Genomic DNA, 20,770 nt, shown 5'->3' with positions numbered 1-20,770 from the left:
GGGTGTATGACGGACTAACATCCTGAATTTTTCACCAATAGGGATACCAATTCATGTACTGATCCGAATCTGTGCTTCATTTTGCAATGCTAAAATATGTAGTCCCGCACAAACCCAGGGCAAACTTTTAATAGCAGCAAAATTTCTAACAATTGGCTTTAATCCATTTATCCCCTCTCAGAAGAATCCACGGAAAGGATTTCTCCAATCCTCTATCCTTTCCATCTGGATATTAGAGCTTTTGTGACAATTGCCCACTTTCTCTTTTTTTAATATATCCTGTCTGTGGCATGTATTTCCATTGATCTAGGAATATTTATCCAGTAAATTATTGGGTAAGGTATTATTCCCCAACCCTCCTCTACATCAGTGATTACTGCTTCCCTGTTCTCAGTGGAGATAAATTAGCACAATCAAGGCATAAGAGAGGAAAAGAATAGTATATGGCTATGGTTAAGGCCAGCTCTGCTGAAAAAAAAAAAAAAAAATCAAAAACAACCTGCTGGTTCACTTTTTCCCCACCCACATTTTATATTTGAAACACACGAAATAGTGAAATACTCAGGGGATATAAAAAATAACATACATAGTTAGATTTCCATATTCTGTTAGGGCTACAGAGATAAAGAAGAGAAGGGCATAAAGACATTTACTAAGTATTAATGATACACATCAGGGGTAAAGACCAAGGCAGGGATTCCTAGAGAGACAGGGGGGAGGGGAGGGGAAGGTCAAACATTGATTCATCAACTAATACCACCCTATTAGTTAAAAACACAAAACTCTAAACTTAAAAGAGTACAAGGTACCACTAAGAATTTATATATTTTAGTTGCTACCTAAAATTTAACCAGTTAACTTGGAAATTTTCTTCATTTAAAACTGGCACCTGACTAAGCTGAGTCGAGTGGGAATCAGCCTTTAAAATCACAAGCCAAATCAGCGAGGATGCACTTTGGAGCTAGGGAACCTGATGGATGAGGGGAAATCAAGGTGGACTTCCAGGAGGAGGTGATGCTGGAGCAGAAAATGTGACTCAGAGTTGGCGTTACGAAATGAAGAGTGTTCCAGGAGAAGGAATGGGATGTGTGAAGGTTAAGGCCCATTTCTGAAAGCGAAAAGCACTCAGAAGGGCAGATGGATGGTCAAAGGTGAGGAGGTAACTGTGAGCAAAGAGGCCGCGGACACTGAAAGGCCCAGGGAGGGTAACTGGGGCGAGGCAGGTTTCGGGTTGAGGATTAGAACGGGGCAGAGTGACCTGAGGATCCCCACCTGGAGGCACGTCGAGGAGTAGGTGTTCAGGTCCAAGTGCCAGAGGCGGGGCGCCGGCGTGGGGGCGACCCTCAGAGGGGCGCGGGCTGGGGCGGTGGTGGTGGTGGTGGTGGGGATGCCCGCGCCCCTTCTGAGGTGAATGGCCCGAGTCTACAGCTGATCTTGAGCTCCTGGACGGCGAGGGCTGGGTAAGCTTCCTGACCCAGCCATACACGGCGGCGGGAAGGTCTGTCGAATGACTTTTTGGCGGTTCCACACTGCCGAAGGAGCCCAGTGATCTGTTCAGGGCACCGCACTACCTGGCGTCTCTCCGGGGGCCCTGGGTTGGAGCTCAGGAAGGGGCGGTCTGGCTCCACGCTCAGCCAGGGTCCGCGGTCGCGGGGTTCGGTGCGGGGGGGCCCCAGGTGTCGGCGGGGCGGGGCGGGGCGCTGCTCGCGCACTGAGGCTCTGCGGCCGCGGCCCAGGGGCGGGGGCGGTGCGATGCGGAAGTGCCAGGCGGGCAGACCCGCGGGAGGCGCGATTCGCGAAGGGCGCAGCTCGGCCCCGCGCCCAGCCGGTGCTCCCGGGCGCAGCAACGCGGGCGCATCGCAGGCAGGTAGGTACCCGCTGCCGCGCGCCCCCGCACCTCGCGCGCTCCTCTCTGCGCCCCCGCCCCGCGTGCCCCGAGGGCTCCTGGAGCGGTGCCAACGCTACTGCTCACCCCTCTCCCCCGGCCTCGACAGTGGCCCGCGCAGCGTAGGCTCCTGCAGTCGCGGGGCAGGGGACTGGAATTAAGCCGGCGGGCGAGAGCCGGCCGCGTCCAACTCCGCCCAGCGCTGCGCTTCGGGTGGGCGCCGGCACCTCGGGGTGCGTCCCGCCGGTCTGGCGGCTTCCAGGGCGCATTCTCGGTCCCGATCTGCCCGGGGGGCCGGGCGGCCGAGTCAGCACCGCTGCCAGGGACGCCAGGCTGCCTCTTTCCTCTCTCCGCCTCGCCATCGCCAAGGATGGGGAGCGTCTCGGCGTCCCGCGGAGTTTTGTTTGGGCCATCGAGGCCCGGCGAACCGGGCTGGAGCCAGGCCGATTCCCCGGTTCTGGGCTCTCCACATTCCTCTTCCGGGGGGAGTCCTCACTCCTTGGGGTAAGAGATTGAGGCTTACAGCGTCCATCCTCCAAGGATCTTAAGGCCATGGAGAGCAGCCCCAATGGCAGGGATTCAGGCAGGGTTTGTGGGAAGATGGTGTCAGGCAGAGGCGCCGTCCTTTGACTCGAGGCCCAGAAAAGGAGGCGTTGACCCTCGCAGTAGAGAATAATCAGGGGGCGTAATATTTCTTGGGCTAGTTTCTCTACGTCTTACCCTGAACTTCAGAACGAAACAATCAAGAGTCGGAAAGTGGAGAAAAGTGAGACGGATGCGGGGGAGAAGGTGGCGAGTATCTGCGCCGCCTCCCCTGCGCGGTTGTCTCGCGACCCCGAGATGGGCCCGAGCCGGTACTTGCAGGTGGGGGTGGGGGCTTTCCGGCCTCGTCGCATCGTGGGCGCGACAGAGCGGGGACCCACCAGCCGGAGGAGCGAGCGCTCTGGCCCCGGAGGGGCAAGCGGCCGCCCCGGGCGGAGTCCGCGGGGGTGGCGACAGGGGCAGGGCCTGGCTTGGGCTCCCCGCGGGTCCAGGTTAGGGATAAGTGATCCGTACCAGAGAGGACGCAGACGGGGCGGGTGGGGAAAGCCAGAAGTCCTTGGGAGGGGGCAGCCAGGGGGCCGAGACCCCGCCCTTCCTCCCGCTCCCTCCCCCTTTTAGGCATCAGGCCTCGGGCTGTAGGTGTTGAGGTGCTTCCTAGTAGAAATCTAGTGAGACACTGGGAAACCACCCTTTTTTACCCAAAGACCCTTCATTGGGGTTCCCCCTCCCGCACCTGCCCCTGGGAGGAAGCTCAGGGAGGTTTCTTTCTGCTGCATCTGCTGCCCCAGAGCCTCAACTTTTCTGGGTGGGGGGCGGGCAGAGTGTGGCCAGCTCACCTGGGGGTGGGGCGGGATTTAAAGCCACGCCTGGTGCAGGGAACCCCTTGCCTTCTCCCTGAACTTGGTAGCCCTTGATATGAACCAGGGGTGGGAGTGGCAGGGGAGGGCTGCGGCGCTCCCTCCACCCTCGAGCCCACGGGGTTCCGGGCTCCTCCAGTGGCCGGCTGTCTTCTGTGGCTCAGCAGGGTGGGGTGGGGTGAGGGTGAGCTGTGGGATCGCCCCACCCCAGCAGGAGCTCCTGGGCTGCCCCTCTAGGTCCACCACTGACCCATCCACTTTGGGGCTTTCTCCCGACCTCAGCAGCCCACACACTTTTTGACCTTTGTGCAAGTTGGTGGAACAGCTGCTGGTGTTCTCCACTTTCTAGGGTTCAAATCCGCAAACCTAGGTCTGGGGTTGATATTTCACCCCAATCTTCCAAACCCCTTACGGGAGAAGACAGACCTGTTCAGCTGTCAAGAGGTCAGGGCAGGCACACCCTCTGATTTAAAATAAGGCCCTCCCCTCAGCAGTGGGGAGGGCATGTGAGAAGACTGGACTTCCTGAGAGCTGTGAATGGCATATGGTCTGGGGCTTCCTAGGAGTCCGGGTGATCGTTTCTATCTGGAGGGGTCAGTAGGGACGGGCAAAAAGGCATCGAGATTCAGAGTTCATGGTCATGCTAAACTTAGAATGTTCTGAATCAGATCCAAGCCTTCTCCTCCACTCTTCCCTGCCCCCTGAACAGAAGGAAGCCTTCCTGGGGGCCTGATGCTGAGCTCGGTCCTGCAGAGGGTAAGGCTGCTGTGGACCTGGCTGCGGGCTAAACCCCTTGAGGCCAAAGATCCTTCTGTGGCAGGTGAACAGACCCTCCCGCAGCCCTGGCCCAGCTTGTTGTGGGGGCCCCTTCTCCATACCCTAACCCTAGGCTGCCTGAAGAAGCTGCAGGTCTCTGCCATGTAGGAGAGCATTGTAATTTCGAAACCTCACTCCGTAGTGAACAGCGGTGTAACGCCAGGCAGCTGGACTTGGCCTTGGCCTTGGACTTCCTCCTTGTCTTGTGCAGAAGGGGACAGAGGAGGACCCTTCTGGTCTCTGGACTCCTCCATTCACTTGCACATCTGGGGGCAGGGCCCTGGGAGGGGGGCATTGGAGTGGGGGGGGTCATCATGGGGGCTTGCCACCCCCTCTGTGTCCACAGTACTTTCTACTGCCCACCCCACTTAGCCAGCATTGCTACTTCTGGTAACTGTCACCCCTCTATTCTAGGACCAAGGCCTCTCAGGGCCCTGGGTGGGGTGGGTCAAATTACATTGCAGCCAACCACACTAAATATAGATGGCTCTCAGCAGGCTTGGGGGTCCCGGAATAGCTGTGGGGGTGTGAGAGTCAGCATTTGATCGTGGGGACCCACTTGTGAATTTTCTCCACATCCCCTCCCTCTCCCAGCTCACAGTGAGTCAGGTTTCCCAGTTGTCCGGTCTGGCTACTTTCATTTCCCCTGGTGCTGGGTGGAGGCTGGTGCAGAAAGGGGAACTGAGCCCACAGCCTTCCGAGGCCTGGGGGGTAGGGCTGGGAACTTTCCCACCCTCCCTGGCCCAGCCCCCGGGCCGGGGAGGGGCTGGTCATGCCCTTCGCAGGTGCCTGACAGCTGAACTGGGCACTACAAGGAGAGACCTGCAGATGTAGACTCCTTAGCCCTGGGGAGGTAGCACTCAGCAGCTGCTATCCAAAATGGCACCAAGCAGGGAAATTCAGGGGAAACTGAGGCCTGGAACCACAAGGGGGTGGCATGGAAGTCCACTGGGGTTTGGGTTCGCCCTGAGGCAGTTCGCTCCCAGCCTCACAGGTAGTGTTCTTTTCTGTGGTTGGGTGGCTTTAGCCGTCAGAAGTTCTCTTTTAACATGGACCTAGTCTGCCTCAGTGTAATAGCTACTCAGTTGTCCTGGCTCTGAAGCTAATCCCTTTGTCACACGGTGTACCTCAAGTATTAAGGGTAGCTGTCACCCTCCACCCCACCAAGTCTTCTCTTCGCCAATCTGGATGCGCATTTCCTTCAGCCATTCCTCCCGTGACAGCCCTGCCCCATCGGAAGCCTTGCCAGAACCGTAGCCCTGACAGCCTTCCTTTCCCGCTAGGAGTCAGAGGAGGATCCTGGAGGGAACAGGACTGGTGGGGGGAGACATACAGCCGATGAACAGAATGCTTCGAGCATCTGGGGGTTAGCAGTTCACTGCTGTTTCTTAAGTCCTGTTTTGGTCCAGTGTAAGGCAGGGTGCCCAGGGAGTGGCGGGAAGTGTGAGGAAGGAAGTTTTGGGAGGTTGCCTGCCTGCCTGGAGGGGTAAACAAGATGGGTGAGCAGTACAGGGTAGAGTAAGAGCCCGGAACCCTCTTGTCAATGGAGAAGAGTTTAGGGCTACCCATGGTGCCACTGGGAGTGGAGTGTGAGTACTGGCGGTTGGGGGTGACTGGGCTGGGGTGCCCACTTCACCAGGGGCAAGTGTTGACACATGTCCTCGCATCGCCCTTGTTCCAGGCAGAAGGCCTCCCCAGGATGCTCCCTGCCCACCCTGTCCCTATGCCACCACCACCCCTGCTCCTTACTTATGGTGGGGCCTCTGAGGGCATGAGCTACCAAGGAAGAGGAAAGTATGGCCCCTGGGCCAGTCACATGCCCCACCCCTTACACACATAGATGTGTTCAGAAGCTTGAGTGTCCCCTGGCTGGGAGGTGGCCTGGCTTCCCACCCAGGTTCAGCCACCTGGTCCTTACTAGCTCTGAGTCTCAGGAAAGGGTGGATAGGTGATGGCTCAGTCCCTTCTGTCTCTGACTCTGGGGTTGCAGGGTGAGGGGAGGAGAGAAACCGTCCAGGGGTGGATGGGGGAGGTAAGGCTCCGGGCTGGGTAGAGAAGGTTTTCTGGTTCAGGGTCTGGAGAGGGGGTTGGGCAGATGGAGGGGAAGGGGCAGGGGCTCCACATGTCCAGCTGGCCTCTGACCCTAGCTGTTTGATCCTGCCTGTATGTTGCCAGCAGCTCTGTGCAGCACAGGGCCTGGCAGATGTTAGGTGCTTAATAAGTGCTGAATGAATGCACAGGCGGTGGGAGGAGAAGGGAGAGGAATCAAGAGCCTAGGAAATTGATGGCTTTAAAGGGGTAAGATCTACATTTGGTGACAGCTGTCCTTGTTGGCGCTGGAGGACGTAGATGGAGTTGGCTGATGGGCTTTCTCTGAATATGGCAAGGTTGGAGGGAGCTTTGTTCCTGAGGGAAACTGAGGAAGAAAGGAGGCTCAGAACTGGATATGGAAACCCACCCTCCCTTCCACATGTGTACCAGTTTTCTGCTTTTGTCTTGGGCCAGGTTTCTGGAAGCAGAGCTTGAGATGGGGATTCTTGTTTAGGTGATATGTTGAGGGACTCCTCAAGAAAAGGGGAATGAGGGGGGCAGGGCAGGGCAGAAAGCTAAGCAAGGGTGTGAGATCAGCTGCAGATTCACTTCAGCCTTCAGCTGACCCTGCAGTGCACCTGTTGGCCCCACCTTGAAGCAGGGGCCTGGGCTTTTGAACCCCTTTGTCAGTCAGCCATTGGCTATGGGTTTACCCCCCAAGAGTGATGGGATGGGCCCCACCTTAGGGATGAGGGAGCTGAGGGTACTTCTCTGGAGAAGGGGGCAACACTGCATAGTTAGGAGCCAACCCTCACAGCAGATGGAGAATTGAGGTAAAAAGTGTCCACTACTGCTGTACCAAAACACAAAGCCCAGATGCAGTGACCCGGCAACAAGGAAGCCATAGGTTGGGAAAAAGAATTGGTCCTGAACACCTGGACTGACTCTTGAGAGACTCCAGGACCCAGGCTGGGAAGAAGGGAAAGCCTTTACTGCCCATGGCTGGGAATTGGCCCCTGGGTGCCTCTTGCCTGCCCCCCACCTGGGGCAAGGAGGGTTTAGCTGCACATCTGCTGACAGCTCCCCTCTCTCGCTTTCTCTTGCAGACTCTTTTGCCATGAACCAGCCCGCCCCTGGGGCTCCCCCACCGCCCCGCCGGGTGCGGCTGAAGCCCTGGCTGGTGGCCCAGGTGAACAGCTGCCAGTACCCAGGGCTTCAGTGGGTCAATGGGGAAAGGAAATACTTCTACATTCCCTGGCGCCATGCCACGCGGCACGGCCCCAGCCAGGACGGAGATAACACCATCTTCAAGGTAAGCCCAAGTCCAGCCAGACAGGGCTGCTGCTTGGACCTCTCGGGCCCCCTGCCCAGAGGGAGACCCCCTCCCCCAGGTCTCCTCCAGGCTGGGCCACTTCCAGTTGCCTTTCTGCAGGCGACCCCAGGCCTGGACTAAGGCATAGCCAGAGGATCCCCCTTTTCTTACCTGTACCCCAGAGCAAGGCGGGGCCTTCCTGTAACTCCTACTCCATTACTTTGTTCTTATTACACACGAGTACATGGTCAGTGAACAAATATACGTGAGCTAAAAGAAGGCCACTCAGAATCTTAACGCTGAGGGGTATTCACTATTAATATGTTTATATTAATATATTTATGTGTTTATATTAATGTATTTTCAGTTTCCTGTGTATGTGAAATGCAAAAGTGGAATCAAACCACATATTCTGCTTTATAACCTGCATTTTCACCCTATATCAGGAACAGCTTTCCTTCTGACGTATGTCCATGTCACTTTGAGCGACTGCTTAATATTCCGTTGAAGGGGATTAGCACAGTTTAGGCGCCCAGTCCCCAGCTTTTGGACATTTTGGGTTGCTTTTGGGTTGTGTTTCGGTGTTGAAGACCATGCCGCCACACACGCTCCCTAAACCCTCACCTTTTACACTTCCTAAACTATTTCTTTGGAATTTGTTCCCAGAGTTAAAAATTGCTGGGTCAAAGGGAGCACATTTTTAAAGCATTAGACACATGTTTCTTTTTTTTTTTTTTTTAATTAAATTCAGTTTTATTGAAATATATTCACATACCATACAATCATCCATGGTATACAATCAGCTGTTCATAGTACGATCATTTAGTTACGCATTCATCACCACAATCTATTTCTGAACATTTTCCTTACATCAGAAAGAATCAGAATAAGAATAAAAAGTAAAAGTAAAAAAGAACACCCAAACCATCCCCCCCCATCCCACCCAATTTTTCATTTAGTTTTTGTCCCCATTTTTCTACTCATCCATCCATACACTAGATAAAGGGAGTGTGATCCACAAGGTTTTCACAATCACACTGTCATCCCTTGTAATCTAACTTATTATACAATTGTCTTCAGGAGTCCAGACTACTGGATTGGAGTTTGGTAGTTTCAGGTATTTACTTCTAGCTATTCCAGTACATTAAAACCTAAGAGGTGTTATCTATATAGTGCGTAAGAATGTCCACCAGAGTGACCTCTCGACTCCATTTGAAATCTCTCAGCCACTGAAACTATTTCATCTCATTTTGCATCCCCCTTTTGGTCAAGAAGGTGTTCTCAATCCCATGATGCCGGGTCCAGATTCATCCCCGGGAGTCATATCCTGTGTTGCCAGGGAGATTTCCACCCCTGGGAGTCAGGTCCCACGTAGGGGGGAGGGCAGTGAATTCACCTGCCAAGGTGGCTTAGTAAGAGAGAGAGGGCCACATCTGAGCAACAAAGAGGTACTCAGGGGGAGACTCTTAGGCACAATTATGTGCAAGTTTAGCCTCTCCTTTGCAGTAACGAGCTTCATAAGGGCTCAGCACATCAAACCGCCCGTCCCAATGTTTGTGACAACATCCCCAGTCCAGGTGAGGAAGTACAACTCTTCTGCACCTTACCCCAGCTCCTCAGGGTGGGGGCTGTAATATATGTTTTATTCTCTGTCCAAATTACTCTGGGATGTGTCACTATTTCACTCTAACCTATACTAACCTACCGTATCTCACTTCCTATTCAAAGTTCCATGTAATTGTGAGACACACATTTCTTAATCTTTGCACTTGATTGTTACCTTGTCAAACTTTGAAATGGCATTTCTTGTTTTTGATAAGAACACAGTCAAAATTAAAAAGGCATAAAATGGTTTACAGGGAAAAGTCTCCCTCCCACCCTTGTCCCCCAGCCACCCACTGCTCTCCTTAGAGGTAGTTGGTGCTATTAATTTGTTTATCCTTTCTTAGATAATATTGTGTATTTCAAGCAAATTTGTACCTACCTTTCTTCCACTTTTGACAAAAATGGTAGAGGAATATGTGCTCTTCTGCACCTAATATTTCTTGAAAATCTCTACCTGTCACATCAGTATATAAAAAGCTTTTGCCTCTTTTTTTTTGCTGCCCATTATTTCATTTTATGGATTGGCCATAATTTAACCAGCCCTTTATTGATGGGTATTTTGGTTGTTGGGATCTTTTGCTGTTGCAGAGTTCTGCAAAAAATAATCTATTATGTGCATAATTTGGGGTGGATGCTTGTATATCTGTAGGATACATTTCTAGAAGTTGAATTGCTTGATCGAAGGATAGAGACTTTTGCAATCTTGCCATCACCAAACTGCCCTCCCGAATAAAAATACCAGCCACTAAGTGTGGGGCCCTTCCGGCCTGCAGGCACAGTTCTGAGTGTGTTATGGGCACTCACCCTGGGAGTCTTCCCTTCCACCCTGTGAGGTGGGTACTCTGATGGGGAGACTGAGGCAAAGAGAGGCGAAGTGACTTGCCCCTGGCCCAGGGCTGGCAGGTGGCAGGTTCTGGATGCAAACCTGGCCTGCCTCCAGATCCCAGGCCCCTATCCACTATATTATGCTGCCCTCCCTGAAGGCTGCACCTGTTTGCCCTTCCAGGATCTGGGTGTACCCTTGCCTCTCAAAGCACGTCAGTTTTCTTTCTTTTTTTTTTAAATTCAGTTTTATTAAGATATATTCACATACCATACAATCATCCATGGTGTACAATCAACTGTTCACAGTACCGACATATTGTTGTGCATTCATCACCCCAGTCTATTTTTTGAACATTTCTCTTATACCAGAAAGAATAAAAATAAGAATAAAAAATAAAAGTAAAAAAGAACACCCAAATCATCCCCCCATCCCACCCTATTTTTCATTTAGTTTTTGTCCCCATTTCTCTACTCATCCATCCATACATTGGATGAAGGGAGTGTGATCCACAAGGTTTTCACAATCACACTGTCACCCCTTGTAAGCTACATTGTTATACAATCGTCTTCAAGAGTCAAGGCTACTGAGTTGCAGTTTGACAGTTTCAGGTATTTACTTCTAGCTATTCCAATACATTAAAACCTAAGAGGTGTTATCTATATAGTGCATAAGAATGTCCACCAGAGTGACCTCTCGACTCCATTTGAAATCTCTCAGCCACTGAAGCTTTTGTTTCATTTCACATCCCCCTTTTGGTCAAGAAGATGTTCTCAGTCCCACGATGCCAGGTCCACATTCATCCCCGGGAGTCATATCCTGCGTTGCCAGGGAGATTTACACCCCTGGGAGTCAGGTCCCACTTAGAGGGGAGGGCAGTGAGTTCACCTGCCAAGGTGGCTTAGTAAGAGAGAGAGGGCCACATCTGAGCAACAAAGAGGCACTCAGGGAGAGACTCTTAGGCACAATTATAAGCAGATTTAGTCTCACCTTTGCAGTAACAAGGTTCATAAGGACAAGTTCCATGATAAGAGGGCTCGGCACATCAAACCACCAGTCCTCAATATTTGTGAGAACATCAGCAACAATCCAGGTGAGGAAGTCCACCACTTCGGCATTTTCCCCCAAGCTGGGGGCCCTGAAGCACGCTCAGTTTTGTTCAGCTTTTTGGAACCCCGAGAGCTGGGAGGGCTGGCTGCCCTATCTCCCATGTTGCAGAAGGAGGCGCTAGGGTGGGACAAGGTTCAGGGTGTAGGTGAAGGTCTCGGTGCACAGAGGCGACTCCCCTAGGCCAGGAGATGGCTGGGGCTTTGGGGTACGGGTGAGGTCCTCTGTGGTCGCTGCCTTCTCTTCCTACCCAGGCCTGGGCCAAGGAGACGGGGAAGTACACGGAGGGCGTGGATGAGGCCGACCCCGCCAAGTGGAAGGCCAACCTGCGCTGCGCCCTTAACAAGAGCCGCGACTTCCGCCTCTTCTACGACGGGCCCCGGGATATGCCGCCTCAGCCCTATAAGATCTACGAAGTCTGCTCCAGTGGCCCCGCTCCCACAGGTATCCTGCCTGGCCCCGTGTGAACCACCTAGAAGGCTGTGGTGCAGGGAAGGGCCAGGGCCCCTCCATTTCGCAGTGCTGAGACATGCGTGTGGAGGCTCCTGCTTGGCTATAAAACCCAGGGCTGCCAGGAATGGCCAGGAAGCAGGTCATTTGTGGGATCTGACTAGGGCCAGACCCAGAGTTGGTCTCTGCCCATGGAGGGTACCCAGATTCCTCACCTGGCCCTTGTTCTTGGCTCTTGGACAGCTGTGAATAGGTCTGGTGGTCCAGGGAGCTGAGGGCCAGGGCCTGGGGGAGGGCCCTGTGATTCTCGGTGGCTGTGCCCTCCACCCCATCCTGTGTTTGGGTGGCCTTGGGGAGGGAGCAGTGCAGCAAGAGCTTCAGGCGGCCTTTCTGGCTACCCAGCGGGAGCCCCTGGGCCCCGGGTACCTTCCTCCTCTGCACCCATGGCTCCCTTCCTCTCTTTTCTCTCCCTTGCTCTGCAGAGTCCCAGCCCAGTGAGGATTACACTTCCGGTGCAGCAGAGGAGGAGGAGGGGGAAGAGGAAGAGGTGAGTGCGGAGGGGGCGTGGGGTGGGGTGGGGGACATTCTTCCCAGTGTCTGCCCGCACTGATGTGGCTCCTGCCCATGTTAAGAAGGGTTTTGCTGTCCTACTCCACGTTAGGGTTAAGCAAGCCCCCTTTTCTGAAGCCCTGCTGCTGTTTGTGCAGGTCTCGCAGTTTCTTCCCATGGGATTCTGAATAGTAGGAGCCGAGTCATCTTGAGGCGTTGATGTTAGAAAGCTTGTCACCAGTTGTCTGCTGATCCTCCCAACATTTGGACTTAGCACAAGACAAATGAGGAAACTGAGGCACTGAGTGCTTTAAAGACCCGCCTGGGTCAGTAGGCTGGGACTGCAGCCAGGATCTGGCCTCATAGAGCTGAAGGCAGGGGAAGTGCCTTGTGGTTCTCAGTTGTTGTTGCTCCAGTAGAAGATGGAGTTAATAACTTGTGCTTCCTTCTCTCCTCCCAACCTCTTCCCTCCTTTGTTGGTGGGTGTCATCTTATCAGCTCCAGAGGATGTTACCAGGCCTGAGTATCACAGGTGAGGCCTGGAGGTGGTGGTGGGTGGGGGGTGCCATAGGTACCCAGGAGGGGCTTAAGGGAGGCTGGGGAAAGGCCTGGGGTTGGGTAGGTGGGCCTGGGGGGCAGTTCCTAGAAATGGTATTAACAGCTCTGTCCCCCTCCCCGCATCCCCACTCTCCACAGAAACAGTGCAGCCTGGCCCCTCCATGGTACCCTATTCTTTACCCAAAGAGGAGCTCACGTGGCCACCCACTCTGCAGCAGCCTGTGGTGCTGGGCCCCTCTGCTCCAGACTGCAGCCTCCTGGCCCCTAACTCTGGAGACCCTGCTGCCTTTGGGGAACTTCTCCCGAAGGTCCTGCCGAGCCTGGAGCCCGGGCCCCTGGCTGCCAGCCTGCCCCCGGTGGGCGAACAGCTCCTGCCTGACCTGCTGATCAGCCCCCACATGCTCCCCTGTAAGGACCCCCAGGCAGGCTGGGTGGGCAAAAGCAGTGCTGGCACACTGCAGTGGGGTTGGCAAAGAAGGCCAAAGTTGGCAAAGAACGTTTATGCCAGTCCCTCCTTGGGTGGGGGGAAGTAAGTGGGAGAACTGACAAGGCTCGGCCTGGCCGTTGGGCAGAGAAGGTTCAGAGGGCTGTGGCAGGGGGAAACCTGGGGCTCAGGACATTGCTGGGCCTACCCTTCTCCCCCACAGTGACCGACCTGGAGATCAAGTTCCAGTACCGGGGTCGACCACCACGTGCCCTCACCATCAGCAACCTACACGGCTGCCGGCTCTTCTACAGCCAACTGGAGGCCACTCAGGAGCAGGTGGAGCTCTTTGGCCCCGTGAGCCTGGAGCAGGTGCGCTTCCCCAGCCCTGAGGACATCCCCAGCGACAAGCAGCGCTTCTACACGAACCAGCTGCTGGATGTCCTGGACCGCGGGCTCATCCTCCAGCTGCAGGGCCAGGACCTGTACGCCATCCGCCTGTGCCAGTGCAAGGTGTTCTGGAGCGGGCCCTGCGCCACAGCCCATGGCTCATGCCCCAACCCGATCCAGCGGGAGGTGAAGACCAAGCTCTTCAGCCTGGAGCATTTTCTCAATGGTGAGGGCTCCACCTCATCCTCCCTGGCCTCCTGCTGCCCAGGAGCATGGCTGTTAGCCTCTGACTAGGGGTCTTGATCTCGCTCCAGAGCTCATCCTGTTCCAGAAGGGCCAGACCAACACCCCACCGCCATTTGAGATTTTCTTCTGCTTTGGGGAGGAGTGGCCTGACCGCAAACCCCGAGAGAAGAAGCTCATTACTGTACAGGTACACTGGTCCCCCAACTCTTCCTTGGCTTGACTATTGGGGGATCCTGGGGCTGGATCTTTACTCCAAGATGGAGGCTTAGGGCTCCCTGGTCAGTGTGAACTTGGCTGTGAGAGATAATCAAGGCTCAGATCTGTGCACAGAAGTAGCCTTTGTGCAAAGTAGAAATAGGACCCTCTTCTTCCAGGTGGTTGCAGTCCACCACTCGCCCTCTGGTGGATGCCCTCATGCACAACTGGATTTGGCAGCCCTGTCCCGTCTCCTCTTTTCCCCCCAGGTGGTGCCGGTAGCAGCCCGGTTGCTGCTGGAGATGTTCTCAGGGGAGCTTTCTTGGTCGGCTGATAGTATCCGACTACAGATCTCAAACCCAGACCTCAAAGATCGCATGGTGGAACAGTTCAAGGAGCTCCATCACATCTGGCAGTCCCAGCAGCGGGTGCAGCCTGTGCTGCAGGTCCCTCCTGTGCCAGGCCTCGATGCTGGCCAGGGGCCTTGGCCCATGCACCCAGTTAGCATGCAACAATAAGGCTGCAGATGTGACTGGCCTGGGCTTCCTGGGTGGCTGTGTAGACTGATGTGGAGGTGCCCCAGCCCCAACCCCATCTTAGGGTCTTCTGGAAATGGATTTGGGCAAGGAGAGGAAAGAGATACCCAAGCTCCAGGTTCTCTCTGCCGCAACTGAGAGGAGGCTGGAAACCAGCTTTGCTTTGAAGGCGCTGTCTTTCTCTGGATCTGCCTCTTGTGTGCTAGCTGTGGTATGCCTGGCTTTTGGAGAAACTTGGCTGTCAGCACCAGTGAGCACGGAAGGAACTCCCTCAGTCAGGGTGCCTCGTTGTACACAGCGAATTGCTCCAGAGTGCTCTGGGCTAGGTTTCCCCACTGAGGCTTCTGCAGGACATGGACCTGACTTGGAGGATCCCTAGTTTGAATCTTGCTTCCTCATCTTACTCCCTCCTGAGAAAGATGTGAGTACTTAGGTGTCACTCCAGACACTTAGGACTCTCAGCTACCCTGCTTCAAGAGTCCAAGAACCTGGGGTAGAAAGTAGAATGTTATCTATTTTTGCATTAATGAATATTAAAAACAGATTTGTCCATTTCTTTACCTTTTCCAATACCAGTTGCTTCCATGCTGTTCTACCAGACCCCGTTTCTGAAGCCAGCTGGCCCTCTTTCCCTAGCACCTGCCCTCCATCCCTGGGCCATTGACATGGGGAGGGGCTGCCTTCTAGGCTGATGAGTCAGTTCTGGCTGGCTGCTTTTGCTTTCCAGGAGGAAGCTGGCTGATGCCAGTGTGTGGATTTTTAAATGCATTCCCAGTCTAAAAATCCTATCCAATTCAATTTACCAGAAGAACTGGTGGATAAGAAAGTGTTGGTATTCCAGCTATATTTGGGACCAGTATAGTACTGTTATCCCCATGTATATGCAAATACTAGTAAACATATTAGAACTCTGCTTGCAAATTAGTAGCTCATGTTTTGAATCTGGCTCACAGTTGTGATTTTATGACCTGAACAAAAAGTTTTTTGTTTTTTTATCATGGAAGATTTTAAACATTTGCAAAAATAGGAAGAATGGTATGAAACCGCCATGCACCAGATTCAACAATGATCAATTCATGGTCAGTCTTTTTCATCTACATTCCCATCCATGCCCCCACTCTGAGATTATTTTGAAGCATATCCCCGACCCGACATTTCATGTGCGAATATTTCAGCATGGATCTCTAAAGACAACCACAATATCATTATCACATCTAATGCAAAGAAATTAATTCTTTTGTCAAATCTCCACTATTTAAAAGAAATTAAGACAATGGGGAAATTTAAAGTTAGTTAGAACAAGGATCCCAATAAGGCCCCCTACATTGCAGTTAAGTTTCTTTTTGCCTTTATTTTTTTTAATCTAGAGGGTCTGCTTCCAAGTTTTTACCTTTCAATTTATTTATTGGAGAAACTGCTTTGTTTTTTCCAGATTTTGTTTTTGCTTAATTGTCAAAGATTTCATTTCTGTTGTGTTGCTTAATATATTCTGTTTCCCATATTTCCTGTACTTAGATCTAGGCTCTGGATTCTAGAGGCTTGACTGGATTCAGGATTTTGTTTTGACTACCTATTAGTGGATATAGTTGGGTTGTTTTCTTCTTTAGTTATTATAAATAAGGCTGTCATGAATATGTTTGTGCATTTTTATGTCTTTTCATATTTTTGCCAGTGAAATTGAGATAGATCCCTAGTAATGAGATTTATGAAAGTTGCCCTCCAAAAATGTTCCTCCAGCAAATATGGGAAAAGTCACCAATACCCTCTCCTATTCTCTGAAGATTGAAAAGTATTAGATTTTTTTTATGTCAGTGAAAAGCTGAGTAAAAAGCTTGAATTAAAAGGTAATATTTAGTTGGGTCATTCTGTGTCAAGGAAGAATTTGATGGGGAGAAAGGACCTGGAGGAAGGAAGGGAGATAAACTGCTAGAAGGATATGTTCATCCCCAGGGCCATGACCATCAGTATTCTGAGAATCCAACTTAAAATAAGCACCAGCACAGGCCACCAGAGCAGTTCAAGGACACTACCAAGTGGAACCCTGGGATGACTAGGGAGTGAATTGCAGTGTGCATTGGCCTTTCTTGATCTCAGGCATTTTTGTCTCCATTACTTCTTTGGGATACTGCTCATCCACAATTGGCTACTATAATCTCAAAAAACAAAGCACATCCTTGTGGCGGTCACCTTGTTCCATAATCTCGGATCTTCTCTGGAATTGGGCTTTCATCTTCACAAAATGATTCAGTTAAACCAGGGCCATGCAAGGTGGATATGTACATTGCATTTGTGAGAAGCAAAAAAGCGCACAAGTTCCTGTATGTTATATATCCTACCTTAGATTAAGGTAGGATATATAATATATATATGTTATATATGATTATATACCATATATCTTTATTATTGACCTTTATAATCATTCCCTTCAAACAGGTACATAAAAATTACAAGTCACTTTTCATTAGCAGTCTTGCTGGGAATAGTCCCAATGGCTTTAGTTGTTAGTGTTCCACATGATCATGACCAAAATTTCTTGGCTAGTCCAATTGTGGGAATGAGGGAACAGACAATTCTGTACGAAGTTTATGACTTAGGTAAATTCAAGTGCATGGTCAGTTGACCTGCAGATATGGAAGACTCTCACTCTACTTCCACTAGATAATGCCATGCAGGAATGTAACATCTACATTAGAGTAACTGATCACAAACAGTTCCTTTTTAAATTAAAATTTAGGTGAGTATTCTTGCTATGCCAAAAAGTAAGAAGACTGTTTCAGTACACAGTGAGGCCCTGACACCATTAATGTGATAGGGTTCTGGTTTTCAAACAAGAGGATGTTCTTGACATTAACTAGGATGTGCATTCCACATGCTTTTCAGTAGCTGGGTAAGGTTGTATTAAGCCTCCCACATTTTTATTTTTCAGCCTTAGATAAAACTTGCTGTGATAAAAACCAAGTTCCTTAAAGAGAGCAAAGTTAACTGTTATTGCAAGGCCCCAGAGTTGGACTAGGCTTAAAGATTTAATGGTTTAACCAGAAATTGAAAGGGCTGGCTGGGATAATGTGTTCATCCCTGCAATCAGATAATCTCACTCCCAACACTTGTACACAATCAAGTTTTTTTCCCCCCTCCCCTTTTGTTATGGTTAATTTCACGTGTCAACTTGGCTAGGTAATGATGTTCAGCTGTTTGGTCAAGGAAGCACTGGCCTGTTACTGAGGGTATTTCATGGATTAAAATCATTAGTCAGTTGACAGATTGCATCTATGGCCCATTACATCTACAATCAACAAAGGAGACTGCCCTCAGCCATGAGAGAAGTTTCATCCAATTGGGTGAAGTCCTTCAAGAGAGAGCTGATGATTTCAGCAGTCAGAAAGAACTTCTGTCTTTGCTTCAGCCATCCAGATTCCACTGGGAAATCCACTGAAACCTTCCTTGGGGTTACCAATTTGTGACCTGCCCTATGGAATTTGGATTTGCCAATCCCCATGGTTGTGTGAGCCAATTCCCACCATAAATCCCTTAATATTTACATATAGAAATATGTATGCATGTATCTTCTGTCAGTTCCGTTGCCCTGGAGAACCCTAATATTAGACCTTCTAATAATGTCTCTTTAGAGAGTAAAACCCTGAGAACCACTGTTTTCACCAATTCTAGATATTGCTCTGGAGCTTCAGGATTCAAGCCCAGGAGTTAAAGTTTAACAAAGTGACATGGCAAAGACAAGACAGAGAAATGTTAGTATCAACAACACTGTCAGATGTATCAAACTAGATGCAGTTCTGCAGACAAGATTAACTCAAAATCCAATTACTCTAACATACTGTATGATCCCACTTCATAAAACTCAAGAAAATGCAAACTAATCTACAAAACAGAAAACAGACCAATGGCTGCTTGGGGATGAGAGAAGGGATTACAAAGGGATACAAGCAAACTGGGTGGTAAAGGGTATGTTCATTTTCCTGGTTGTGGTAATGGTTTCATGGATGTATCATGTCAAATTACACACCTTAAATATGTGCAGTTTATTCTATGTTAATTATATGTCAATAAAGCCATTTTTAAAGAGAGACCAATTAATCTCTAAGTTAGAGAACAACCTATTTGGGTGGCCACCATGGAAACAATATATCACACTTCTGTTTAACATGTAGGAATGATCCACTCTTTCTTCCACTAAGGCTGTATGAAAGGATGAAATACAACATCGGGAGTTTTAGGGTGAACTAGAAGAATAAAAGACACAGGAATGAGCTGCTCCTCTAAGTATGAAAGATCTGTGGAACCAAGGAAAGGGGCCACCAGCCTTTTAAAGAGAAATGCACTGCTTACACAGATAACAACTAAGACCGCTTACATAGCTGGTCTAGCTGTACCATTTCAGTGAAAGGAAGTAAAAACAAAGAAACATTAAATTTTAAAAATTTATTTTTTTTTTTTTCTTTTCTTTTTTTTTTCTTGCTGTTGATTTTTCTTGAGATGACGACGACACCAGACCGAACAGTGCCCCTCATATCTAATGCCTGTGCAGGGCTGCACTCCTTCGAAACATTAGGTCTCCTTTGGGCTCCCCTCTCCCACCCCACCCCTTATGAAGTCAAATAATCTCCACATTTTTAAAGTAAAATACAGTCAGCCCTGTTACACACTTCCCTCCATACTCTCATCCTCTTGTTTGCTTTCTCAGACTTGTGGGAGGAAAATCAATGAAGGGAAATAAAAACACCTTTAAAAAACTAAAACTTAGGGAAAATACATTTATATCCACAACCTCACCCACTGTAATTTTGCCTCTTCTCTCCAAGGATGACATCTACCCATTGTGGACCAGAAGGTGATTTAGAGACTGAATAGGGTCAGAATTAGGATATACGTGAATTTTGGCCCCGGCAGGTCCTGAGTATCACTGATGTGACTGACATATGATATAAAGCAGAACAGGCTCTTTGCTTACTTTCCCTTGTCTGAAAACTCTAAAGGTGGGAAGAGACAGTTGGAGAAGGTGGGAGAAATTTCTACTCACTTGTGTAAGGGAAAGGGGTTGGGGAGGGGAGAGAAAGAAAGAGCAAAACAACAGAAAACCTTAAGAGATGCACCTTACCCTGACCCTTTCCCTCCAATTGCAGCTGTTTAATTGATTTGAATTCCCACATTTTCCCTAAGTAAACTTTTTTTTCACAGAAAGTTTGTACTTTTATTTTTCTGCGTGCACACATGTGCATTTGTATGTGTGTGTGTGTACGTGCGAATGTTATTTCTACCAGGTGAATGTCTCAGTTCTGGCTTCATTTTCGTTTTCCTTTTTATCCTTTTTTTATTTCCTTAAAATTTTTTTTCCTTTAAAAAGCAAGTTCACCAGGAAACCAGCTTCCCTCCCACCATGCCGGACAGGCCACAGCCATCTTTTTTTAATCCGCGCTGATTTTCCCTCACTCCCAAACAGGAACTCCTCAGGACGGCCTCGGAAGGCTGGAGTCTCTCCCTGTCTGGCGGGATGCCCTGGTGGCGGTGAAGGCCCCTCTGCCACAACGGAGGTTTCTGATTGTGGGACACAGTCTGGTTTTTGTTTTCTTCCTGTCTTCTAATTTAAAAAGACATTGCTATAAAAAGGAGAGAAGAAAATCACTACTTGTGCTCCAGGAGGTAGTCAGCATTTTATAAAATCAACCTCAAGGCAGAATTTTCTATACGTGTTCATGTACCCTATTCTGGCTTCTGCCATAAGAACGTAGTTTTAAAAAAAAAAAGGATTTTTGTGTATATGTGATTTCAAAGGAACTACTACTTTAATAAATACCATCTTCAGTGCTTTTCCAATACTGAGTGCATTGTGAACACCAGGGATTACATGTGGGGAGTGAAGAGGAAGTCAGTGCATCTCAGGTCCACTTCAGTCTGTTTAAATATTGGAGTTTCATAAAAGATTTCATTTTAAAAGAAGGCTTTGTCTACTAACAAAAGTTTATAAGACACCAATGTAGACTCTACTGAGAGGGCACTGTGTGAAAGTATTAAGTGGAACAGCTAAAAGTGAGGACTGGGGTACCAGAATGTCTACATTTGAATTCTGGTTCCACCAATTACTGACTGTTGGACAGCAGGCAAATTGTTTAACCTCAACCTCCTCAACTGTAAAATGGGAATAACAATAGTCAATAACCCAGAGAATTGCATGAGGATTATCTTAGTTAATACATGTAAGTCACTTCTAACAGCCCTGGCACATAGTAAGGACTCAACAAATGTTAGCTATAACTTTCTCATTTAATCCGCGAACAACCCGATGAAGTATATCAATGTTAGTTATTAAAGACCTTGTGTAAAACCTGATGATCCCAAATGAAATTAATATTCATTAAAGAATCAAAGTTCAGAAATAATTCCTCATATGGCAAGGTGCTGCTGATCATCACACCTTTACCTCCTAATGC

The 20,770-nt window shown here is 49.9% G+C and overlaps 2 protein-coding genes across 5 annotated transcripts in view; one reads left to right on the top strand and one right to left on the bottom strand.

Annotated features, from left to right (window-relative positions):
* The first annotated feature begins 1,790 nt into the window (after positions 1 to 1,790).
* Positions 1,791 to 20,719, top strand: IRF5 (interferon regulatory factor 5). Of its 3 annotated transcripts, none has more exons than XM_037836193.1 (9): positions 1,791 to 1,867; positions 7,239 to 7,444; positions 11,234 to 11,423; positions 11,912 to 11,976; positions 12,477 to 12,510; positions 12,675 to 12,944; positions 13,184 to 13,576; positions 13,665 to 13,783; positions 19,783 to 20,719. In XM_037836193.1, exons 2-9 carry the CDS (start codon positions 7,250 to 7,252, stop codon positions 19,849 to 19,851), a joined length of 1,335 nt encoding a protein of 444 aa, XP_037692121.1. In that variant the 5' UTR covers positions 1,791 to 1,867; positions 7,239 to 7,249; the 3' UTR covers positions 19,852 to 20,719. The 3 variants fall into 3 exon arrangements, with proteins under 3 accessions (XP_037692121.1, XP_037692120.1, XP_037692122.1); XM_037836192.1 differs by lacking the exon at positions 19,783 to 20,719 and adding an exon at positions 14,061 to 18,409; XM_037836194.1 differs by lacking the exons at positions 12,675 to 12,944; positions 19,783 to 20,719 and adding an exon at positions 14,061 to 18,409.
* TNPO3 (transportin 3) overlaps positions 18,831 to 20,770 on the bottom strand; it is a 114,978-nt gene continuing 113,038 nt past the window's right edge. Inside the window, exon 23 of one of the 2 annotated variants that reach the window (XM_037836189.1) lies at positions 18,831 to 19,939. The gene's annotated coding sequence lies outside the window, so the exon portion shown is untranslated. The remainder of the gene's footprint in view (positions 19,940 to 20,770) is intronic. The other variant, XM_037836190.1, reaches the window with a different exon arrangement.

This window comes from Choloepus didactylus, chromosome 5, assembly GCF_015220235.1.
Source record: "Choloepus didactylus isolate mChoDid1 chromosome 5, mChoDid1.pri, whole genome shotgun sequence".
NCBI classification, from domain to species: Eukaryota; Metazoa; Chordata; class Mammalia; order Pilosa; family Megalonychidae; genus Choloepus; species Choloepus didactylus.
This window is presented reverse-complemented; position numbering and strand designations above follow the sequence as displayed.

Bases quoted from the DNA above. Each gene is read 5' to 3' on its own strand.
- IRF5 (XM_037836192.1), top strand. From the start codon at position 7,250: ATGAACCAGCCCGCCCCTGGGGCTCCCCCACCGCCCCGCCGGGTGCGG. The intron at 7,445-11,233 runs GTAAGCCCAAGT...CTTCCTACCCAG, and splicing joins GAGATAACACCATCTTCAAG to GCCTGGGCCAAGGAGACGGG. The intron at 13,784-14,060 runs GTACACTGGTCC...TTTTCCCCCCAG, and splicing joins AGAAGCTCATTACTGTACAG to GTGGTGCCGGTAGCAGCCCG.